This window comes from Psammomys obesus, unplaced genomic scaffold (assembly GCF_907164565.1).
Source record: "Psammomys obesus unplaced genomic scaffold, mPsaObe1.curated_primary_1811, whole genome shotgun sequence".
Classification (NCBI taxonomy): Eukaryota; Metazoa; Chordata; class Mammalia; order Rodentia; family Muridae; genus Psammomys; species Psammomys obesus.
In genome coordinates, this window is record NW_026596147.1 from 6619581 (window position 1) to 6630238 (window position 10658).

Sequence of the window (10658 nt, forward strand, 5' to 3'; positions counted from 1 at the left end):
GTGAAATCTTTAAGCCTATGAATTTTATTCTAAATCTCACTAAGAGTCCTTTTTATCTTGCTTGCCTTATAATCACGATACTATTACCCTAAGCCATGCTTGTTCTCCTTATAATAAAGATTATTTCATCTGTGAGTGAAGTGCTAGGGGAAATAGTGTGGAGTAATAAGAATATTAAACACCAAGCAGTGGCTCACACCTTTAACTCCAGCCCTCAGGAGGCAGAGGCAGGCGGATCTCTGTGAGTCTGAGGCCATCCTGGTCTACAGAGCCAGTTCCAGGACAGGGCTACACAAGGAGAAACCCTGTTTTGAAAAAAACAAAAATAAAAATATTAAGCGATGGTACTGAATAAAGATGTTATTGAGACTGTCGTGGAAAGAACTCCAAATTCGGACATGGGTCCTAACTACAGTTCTGCCACTGGCCTTGAACTTTCTCATCTCCATGAAGACTGAGTGATGCTGGAGACCCCTTGCTAGTCCGTATCATGGTTCAATGACTTGAATTCGATATTGTCTTTACCATTCTGGACTGGCCTTGACAAGGTGGCCAGGTCCTTGGTTCAGTTTAGATAGACATTCTTTCTGGTCCATACTCACGAACACCACCTCTGACTCATGCCTTGGTCCATGGCAGAAGTCAATCAAGGGGCATGTCTTTGTTGTTTAAAATGCATTAACTCCATTGAATGTGTGTATTCATACGGCCCATTTAGATAGCAAAGGAAATATGCTATTTTCACCAGAGGGAACTGAGGCAGGAATTTCCATGAGTGTCTAGAAAACTGAAAGGTGCTTATCAAAAAGAAGGAGAAGGGTCGGGATCTGGGAGACGAGTGAAAGACTTCCCCGGTACAGGGATGTCCTGCCCCTGTATGTGCTCACACACATCAGTACCTCTTCAGCCACAGGCAGCTTCACAGACAGAGACTGCCCCACCCCAGTACCTCCCTACAGAGAAAGTGTCTCAACCATTGCTTGCCTCTGTCATCTTTACCAAATGGACAAAGCGGTACACATGCAACCCAACTTCCTCATTCTCCACGTTCCGGACACAAATTGCTTTCCAGATCAGTGTATCTACTCGGTCTCTGTTGTGGCTCTTCTTCTTAACATATACACACACTCACAGATTTCATTCATCAAATACCTCTCTTCCCCTAACACCTGTTCTTCCCCAAGATCTTGGTGTTTCTCCAACTATCCCTTAGCATGCCAAACTCCCTATGGTCAGCCGGACTCAATTCTGACTTCCTTTGCTGTAAACAAGGCCTCCCAAAAGCACTGATCAGCTGCCTAAAAGCCAAAGTTGGTTACCATCCTCTGTGAGTCATGGCATTCCATCTCTCAATAGACAGAATCCAGTTGAAATTAATGCCCATGACAACTTAGTGAGGACTGGGTTCGGAGATGTTTTCATGTGGATCAAGCCTTGAGCTGTAGAAATCGCTTCTGTAATCCACCAAAGACTTCCTAACTAAATGTTATGTGTCTCCCTTCTCCATCAAAACACAAGCCTTAGGAACAACTGTAATATTAGTATATCCTTGGGCAAGTGGATGAGTGTCACAGGCCCATAGATTCCATCTGTGCTTAGTGATGGCCCTGTAATCCCAGGTTTAAAAAAAGATCTTATGAAGATGAAAACCCCAGACGTCTTGTAGTCTGGTCAGAAGTTGCTAAGAATAGACGTGACGAGCTTGTTTTTGTGCAATGCTCTTGAATTTGTTCCAAATTCTTGAGACTGCAGCTGTTGGTCAACAGGTAAAAGCAAATTTTTTTTTATAAAGGAAAATTGCAAGATATTGAAGTATTGTGACTCTTGTCTTTAAAAAAAAAATGGTAATTTATATTTTAATTCTATCCTGTTGGAGTGAACTCCACAATAAAAAGTCATGCTTTTTATAAAATGGTTGGAGAAGATGATCAAAATACATGGCCAGAGAAATCATAACCTGACAAAATATACTTTGCTGTCTATGTGATGTGAAGATAAATTACAGAAACTGTCAATTGACCAAATCAAGAAAATTTGAGAAATAATACAGGTAACATTAGCAACAGAACAAAATCCATTATTAACTACTAAGTAACATAAGAAACACTGATCCATACAGATAATTATAGTAAATTAGCAAACCAAAGCTTAAGAATAAAATATTACATCAGTCTATGTGTTTTACGTGGGCCACTTTTAAGCAAAACAGAATGAGAGTTAAATACCTTTACGGTGGAGATTAGTAAGCCACCGTATTTGACATGAATACCATGCTGACAGCAGACCTCATTGCTGGCCACTGATGCAGAGGACAAACGGCCATCATAACACCCCAAAAAGGAGGCATGACTGAAATCTACCCACCAGAAAACACCCACCAAAGGCACAGAAACACTTTACAGAATACTTGGTCTAGACTCTTCTAAAATGTGAAGGCCCTCGTAGTTCAAGGTAAATCAAGCTGATCATTGCATTTAAATGCAATGCAGGTTCTTGGGCTGGAACCTGTGGCTCCCCAAGACATTATTGCTATGGCTGAGAGGGTCGGTTATGAATCAGTGCTAACCTCTGAATAGTAATGGCTGCATTGTGTTTCTTTCCATACTCTGAAAAGATACACACCCAAGTGTTGAGGAGAGATGGGTTGTGAAGTTCGTAACTCACTCTTAATAGTTCAGAAGGGGCAGAGGAGAAAACTCGGTTGGTGAACAGCTTACCACACATGCAGGAGGACCTGAGTTTGATGCCCAGCACCCATGTAAAAAGCCAGGTGCAACAGTACATGTCTGATTGTTCTCTTAAAATAAAAGCAAGTTTCTGTTAAGACTAGTGCATGGATTAAATCTGGACTTGACGTTGTAAGCTCGGTCATTTGTGTCTTCTAGTCTATACCAGCTGTTGTGACTCAGTCATCTCATGAAAATCTCCAGGTAATTTCTATATAATAGCCAACACTTGCCATCACCAAGCACAAATACTGCATATAAATTAGAGTTGTCACATAATATTTCATTGCTAGAATAATATGGATATTAATACATAGAAGTAGATGGAGTATATTATTCATGTTCTTTAGAATAGCAATTTAACAGACATTTAGTTTGAAAAATTAAAATTTATTAAAACCGTCCACAATGCCAAGTCCTATAGAGACCATTGCTCTAGAAAACAAGAAATTACAGCGAGTGAACATTAAATTATCATGCTTCTTTCCTGAAACTAAACCGTATGTCATTAATTAGGTAACAAATTATTATATCATAGTGCTGTCAATTCCTACTCGCTGAGAATTAAAATTCAATTCTCAATGACTGTGTGGTCTGTCTGAATCAACTGACTTTGCAAGTCACACGTACTTCTTAGTTTTACTTAACTATCAGGCTTTCCGACCAGTTAATTGAGCAAGCTCTGCTTCCCAGGGAAATACCTGCCCTGTACAAGTGGTTTGTCAAATGCACGGAGAAAATCAGTGTGCTTTGATAAATGACAGCCAATCACGTCCTCTCCATCAGCTCGTGGGAAAGGGGGAGGGGAGGGGGCGCGGCTTCACTACCACTCCGTTACTAGGTAACGGGATGCTGTGGCTGGAAGCGGCAGAGTTGAATGCTTGGGGCAAGGCAGTTGGTAGAGAGATCTGAAGCGACAGACATGAGCCCGGGTAAGAGCGAGCCATGAGGCTGTCCTCCAGGGGGGAAGGGGGAGCTGTGGAACATGGAGGATAGTGGAGCCACACCCGGGTCCCTTCACCCCAAAGCCTTCTGAGTTTCCAGGAGGGTCTGGAATGCGGATCTTCCCGACCTCCGGGCCCCAGCTTAGACAGCGAGAAAGCACCCGCCTGCCCCCTGGCGGGCCGCAGCCTCCGGTCCTACTTGCAGAGTCTGCGTCTCTACCTGGCCCTGGCGCGCCCTCCGGTGGCCGCCGAGGGCGTGGGCTTCCGGAATCCCTGCGCCTCGCATCCTCACCTTCCCAGGCTACCTTCCAGCTCCTCGCCAAAAGTTGTGCTCCGTTCTGTTCCAGAAAAGCACCTGGAGGAAGATGATGAAGTTGACTCCATTCTCCTTTCAGCATCCCAGATCCTGAATTCCACTGACGGGGTAAAGGAAAGTGGGGGCAGTGAACCAGGTAAAAATCTCCGGGCGGGGGGAAAAAAGGAAGTTGAGGTTTTGCTCTTTCACATTGTTTTGGTTTGGTTTCCGTTTTAGACAGACATTTAAAAGATGCATGACTTTCCTGAACCCCCCCCCCCGAAAAAAAACCCCTACTCTTTTACAGTAAATATTTGTGGGATATGAGCTATAGCGTGGGGAGGATATTTGAAAGAATCCAAATAGCCACAGTTTCCACTGAACCAAGAGGAACCAGAGAACACTTGACACTGGGATCTCACTTTCTTGAGAAAAGCCCAACCTGACAGCACTCCTCTCACAAGGGCCTGGTGCACCAAAGACATCAAGGGAGAGAGCCAGGACTGGTGGCTTGCAGACTAGACTAGACGGTAGCACCTCAGTTGTGGGTTCCCCGTGAGGCATATGGTAATGAGGTAAGAGAAATGATGGGACCAGAAGCCTGAGCTTGGGACAGAATCTCTTTCTGCACCTTGGCCGGTCTAGGACCTTCACAACACCTGGGCAGGGACCCTGAGAGGCCACACCTCAAATGATAAAAAAAAAAAAAAAAAAAAAAAATTCAAGAGAAGGAACGCGGAGGAAGACAGAGCCAACCATTTTGCACTCCTCTGTCACCAGGTGTGAAGCTCTGTAGTCTTCCCTGAGCAACCAGGAAAGGGCATGAGACAGAAATCCTCCACAGACAGCTGACAACATTAAACTGGCCTGATGTTTACCTCTGAGATCTCCAAAGGTCACGTGAGATGCTGTTGCCTCAATACAGCAATGACATGTTTTGCACTGAGGGGCTGAGGAGATGGGCAAAGTTAAGGACGGAGCTCAAATCCCCGCTCCCCCCTCCCCAATCCACGTAAAAGCCAGCCTCAGTGGAGACAGAATCCTGCGAAGCCCAGAGGCCAGCTAGCCTCGTCAATACAGCAGCAGACGGGAGATTCTGCCTCACACACGGTGGAGGATGATGGCACCTGGTGACCTGTGATACTCAACAGCACGGCTTACGAAGATAAGAACAGTTAGCTAACATAACTAACCTCTGACTTGTCAGAAAGGGTCTCTTTTGAACTTCAGGATGACCAGTATGTCGACTCAGGCACTCCTGATCTGCTTCTGATCCGCCATCCACTTGCTCAACTGCCAAGCGTTTTTAAGGACCTCATGTATCCAGCCGTGTATTGATATCTGTGATGGTCAGTGTCCGTTGTCAGCTTGACGGAATCTAGAATCACCTGGGCCTGCCTGTGGGGACCATATTGATTTCAGTGACTGAGGTGGAAAGTGCTGTCCGCTGTGGGCGGCACCATTCCTTGGCTGTGCTCTAGACAGCATAAATACAGAAAGGAAGGTGAGTGCTAGCGTGAATCCTTCCCTCGCTCGCTGCTTACCTACGGTGGATGCATCACAGTTGCCTGTCCCAAGCTCCTCCCACGGTGACTCACCTTGAAATAATAGCTTGTACCTTTGCTACACATTGCAATAAACCATCTTCCATTGAAGTTTCTTTTCTCAGCATATTTTGTAGTAGAACAAGGTGGGGAGGGGAAGATAGAATCCAAGACTGTCAAGGGCCAGCTTGGACATCCAGGGTTAACTGAGATGGGGCATAAAGTTGGCAATTGACAGGCATGGGGGTATCTGGGCTCTCTGCTCTCTGGTTTGGCTCTGCTTGGTCTGCAGGAGGACTGATGTGCTCCGCCAGCTCAGTGCTGCTGCAGCCGCCAGGTTAGGAAGTCCCGCTGCAGTTGGAGGCTGGGATGCTGGTCCAGATGCCTTCTGGGAAGTCCTGGGGATCCTCCACTGTGCTCTCCAAGCCTGGGAGGCCCAGCGCCTGGTGTGCCTAGCTTGTATGTCGGGTCTGCTGGGCTTTGGTGACACAGCATGTACTAAGAACAATGCTTGCTAGTTGATTAGCAGCCAATAAGCTTTAGCTGATCTCAATGAATAACAGAAACTCTTGATGTAATTATGTTTTATTGTGGGGGCTGGAGTGATGGCTCAGCCTTTAAGAACACTGCCTGCTCTTCCCACGGTTCTGAGTTCAATTCCCAGAAACCACATTGTGACTCATAACCATATATACTGAGATCTGACACCCTCTTCTGGAATGCAAGTGACCTACAGATAGGGCACCCACACATGTAAAATAAATAAATAAATCTTTTAAAAAAAGTTGGCAATTGATCACTCAGCAGCTCTGTCTCTGAGGGAACAAAATTTGATTCTCTGGGGCTGGGGTAAATTCTCTGGGGCAGGTAGGAAAGGGGGTAAGAATCATACACACGCACGCGCGCACACACACATGCGCAATGGAGCAAGCTTCAACTAGCTCCAACCACTTTACGTATATTGATGCACAGACATCACGGTTTATTATAAAGCCAAGATTCAACGTCCCGGCGGCAGCCTAATGCCGTAGCTGACGTAATATGATGTTTACGGCAAAGGGTACTCTAACTCACCAAGCTTCTTCAGAGCTCACTAGGATTGTCACAGCACTTGAGAATAACTCTGTGCTACACTTTTAACCTTGCTGTGCTCTCCTTTAGCTTTAGGCACAGGCACACACTTAGCACTTTCTGCGTATGTTGAATATGACATAATTTTCTGCGTGCTGGAAGTAGTCTCCCCTTTATTATAAAAAGGTCAGCCTGTTGATAATTCCGTCATTTTTTTTTTTTAATTTCAACACTTAAATATGAAACAGGAAATGTAAGCTCTATACGAATGGTATTTCTTACATTCTCAATAGATAGTATGTTTCTTCAGGGGCGGGGCCCTGTGTTCCACTCCCTCTCAGTGACACCGCTATTGTGCATCTAGCAAAGACTTAGTACATACTGAACTATGGTTCTGTGTTGTCTCCTGTGGGTCTTGGATCATTCTCTTTCCAATTCAAGGATCATATCGTTTCAGTGGCATTGCTGAATTCTAAAAAGTGCTTGTTCTTAGGAACAAGTAATACCCAGAGACTCGTAAGAGAAACAAAAAGTTCCTTTAAAATTACCTTTAAAAATAGGTGAGTCCAATTTCCTGCCTGCACTAAATCATCAGTGCTCTGCTGGAGAAAACTATTCATTTCTGAGCCGTACCATGAAGCTAAAATGACTAGCTTAATGCTATTTGAAGCACTTGCTTTATTACCAAAGTAAGTTATTTTTCAAATGCTCCCTCTCTGAGGTAACTATATTATTTCTCTCCTCACACCCTCTCAACTCACAGCACGTGCTCATGGAAAAGCTAGAAACAACCAGACCAAAATTCCCCCCATCCTCCCCTTCACATTTGGTAAGCTCCCTTCTTCCTGTTTCCGTGGAAGAACTGCCCTACTCAGTCAAGTCCCGGTTCATTCAGATCCCATCTCATTCAGAATTCTTCTGCCATTTGCATCCCTTGTTCTCCAGAATCAATCACCCGTCCTTTCTCCTTCTCTCTCTCTCTCTCTCTCTCTCTCTCTCTCTCTCTCTCTCTGCAATATGTTTAGAGCAAACAAGCATTTTAGAATCTCTCCAGTAGCTAAAATGTTAAGTTAAAAATAAATCCTCTTGGGCTGGTGAGATGGCCTGGTAGGTGAGGGGGGTTTGCTGCTGAACTAACCAGCTTAAAGTCAATACCTGGGTGGAAGGAAAGAACCAGTTTTGTTCTCTGACCTTCACCTCTTAACGAGTATGCGTGTACACACACACACATGCACACAGAATAAGTAAACGTAACTTGAAAAATTAAAAAAAAAAATCTTGACCAAATGTCTTCTAGTGTAAGCATCATTCTATTATAGTCTCTTCCCTTGCACAGGAAAAGTTGAAAAAAAAAAAAAAAAACAGTTGCCCAGGCTTGAGAGCTGCAAATCTTCATATGGCATTCTCCCTGAGGGCTCTTTTACCTGCTTCATTAGATTCCTCAGAAAGTGCCTTTATCTAAACAGCGGCACCTAGGCTGCCCATCAGTGCTGTCCCATAAATGACACATCCAACGGAGTGCCTGACACTCTGACAGACAGCCTAATCTTCAAATATCTAAGAGAGTTCTTCCCCCTCTGTGTCTCTCTGAAAACATAAACAACGCAATCACAAGCCCAACAAAGACTTTCAGCGTACTTCCAAAAAAACTTTTGCCCACCTCCACCAATTTCCAGCCTGGTGCTGAATCGATATCTCAGGGGGAATAGATCTCTGTGATTCAGGAAAAGACATCATAAGAAGTCACCTACAGGGGTTGAGACCTGGCTCAGCAGTTGAGAGCACTCGCTGCTCCTCCAGGGCACGCATGGATTGTCTTCCCAGAACCCTGCATGGTCGCCGACAACCATCTGTAACTCAGGGACTCTGACACCTTCTGACCTGAAGTACCAACCACAGATGTGGTGCACTGACACCTGTGAGGGCAAAACACCTGTACACATTAAAAGGTTTTAAAAATAAACCGTGTATATTACATCAAAGAAGAGTCTAAACAGTCGGCGCTTTTAAATAGACATGTGTGCAAAACTAAGCCATTATCCTATGACCAACAGTGAAGAAGGAGATGGACAGAAAATATAGAGAGAGGCAACGTATATAAATCTCCCATTGTTGTTTCTCAAGAACCCATTATTTATTTTTCCACTTTAGTACATGCAGTTTACTATATTTAACTGAAACATAGCACTATTGTGTTTAGTACAGAACTTTCTGGAACTGTGGCTACAGAGCAGAATGACTCCAGCATGGAAGTAATCTTAGTAGCAAATACAAAGAGTAGAGAATTATTATGTGTGAAAGGAAATATGCTAATTTTCTCATCTTGGTTGACAATGAGTAAATCAGTTCAGAGTACAACAAAAAATATATATATATTTCAAGCTCTTAATCCTTTTGATACATTGTTATTTTGACTGGCATAATACATATATATTCATGCGATACATTGAAATCTTTGAATACACATACACAGTGTGATGATTATATCAATATACTTCCTCAAACGTTTAGCATTTCTTTTGGTCATGAACACTCAAATTCTTTGCCAGGTATTTTGAAATAATTAATTGTTATCAGTTATAACCAGCCCCTGTTCACCATCTGTTAACTACCCTCCCTGTCTCGCACACTTTTTCCCAGACCATTGTAACCAACAATCCATTCTCTACTTCTATGAGATGACCTTTCCACACATATGTAAGAACATGTATGCACACATGCAGGCAAAACACATAATTTTTTTATTTTATTAATTACACTTTATTCACTTTGTATCCCCCCATAAGCCCCTCCCTCCTCCCCTCCCGATCCCACCCTCCCTCCCCCTTCTTCATGCATGCCCCTCCCCAGGTCCACTGATAGGGGAGGTCCTCTTCTCCTTCCTTCTGATCTTAGTCTATCAGATCACATCAAGAGTGGCTGCATTGTCATCTTCTGTGGCCTGGTAAGGCTGCTCCCCCCTCAGGGGGAGGTGATCAATGAGCAGGCCAATCAGATTATGTCAGAGGCCGTCCCTCCTCCCATTACTATGTAACCCACTGGGACACTAAACTGCCATGGACTACATCTGTGCAGGGGTTCTAGGTTATCTCCATGAATAGTCCTTGGTTGGAGTATGAGTCTCTGGGAAGACCCCTGTGTTCAAATTTTCTGGTTCTGTTGCTCTCCTTGTGGAGTTCCTGTCCTCTCCAGATCTTACTATTTCCCACTTCTTACATAAGATTCCATGCACTCTGCCCAACAGTTGGCCATAAGTCTCAGCATCTGCTTTGATAGTCTGCAGGGCAGAGCCATTCAGAGGCCCTCTGTGGCAGGTTCCTAGCTTGTTTCTTGTTTTCTTCTTCTGATGTCCATCCTCTTTGCCTTTCCGGATGGGGATTGAACATTTTAGTCAGGGTCCTCCCTCTTGAATAGTTTCTTTAGGTGTACAGATTGTAGTAGGTTTATCCTTTATTATATGTCTATATGAGTGAGTATATACTGTGTGTGTCTTTCTGCTTCTGGGACAGCTCACTCAGGATGATCTTTTCCAGGTCCCACCATTTACTTGCAAATTTCATTATTTCCTTATTTTTCATTGCTGAGTAATACTCCATTGTGTAGATGTACCACAATTTCTGCATCCATTCTTCAGTTGAGGGGCACCTGGGTTGTTTCCAGCTTCTGGCTATTACAAATAAAGCTGCTACAAACATGGTTGAGCAAATGTCCTTATTGTATACACATAATTTTTAAAGAATAAAATTTCCTTCTCTTTCTTAGCTCATTGTGTATGCACTCCACCTTTTTCAGTCATCATGTGACAGGCACTAAGGTTGATAAACATGCAGGTGAAAACATCTCTTCAACACCGTGGTTTCATTTCCCTTGGGAATCTACCTGCAGTGGGATTACCAGGAATTCATGGTGGTTACTGTCAGTCATTTACGTCCACGCTATGTTCTGTAACAGGCATGCTAATTTACATTCCCTCTAACACTATATAAGAGGTCCAATTTCCTTATATCCTCCCTGTTCTAACATTCATTATATGTGTGTGTGTGTGTGTGTGTGTGTGTGTGTGTGTGTGTGTGTGTGT

The 10658-nt window shown here is 43.9% G+C and overlaps 1 protein-coding gene across 1 annotated transcript in view; it reads left to right on the forward strand.

Moving 5' to 3' along the window:
• The first annotated feature begins 3594 nt into the window (after window positions 1–3594).
• The window catches only part of Ccdc110 (coiled-coil domain containing 110), a 15104-nt gene continuing 8040 nt past the window's right edge, over window positions 3595–10658 (forward strand). The window contains exons 1-2 of the mRNA XM_055593627.1: window positions 3595–3658; window positions 4018–4122. Coding sequence (XP_055449602.1) covers window positions 3604–3658; window positions 4018–4122 — 160 coding nt within the window. The 5' untranslated portion in view covers window positions 3595–3603. The remainder of the gene's footprint in view (window positions 3659–4017; window positions 4123–10658) is intronic.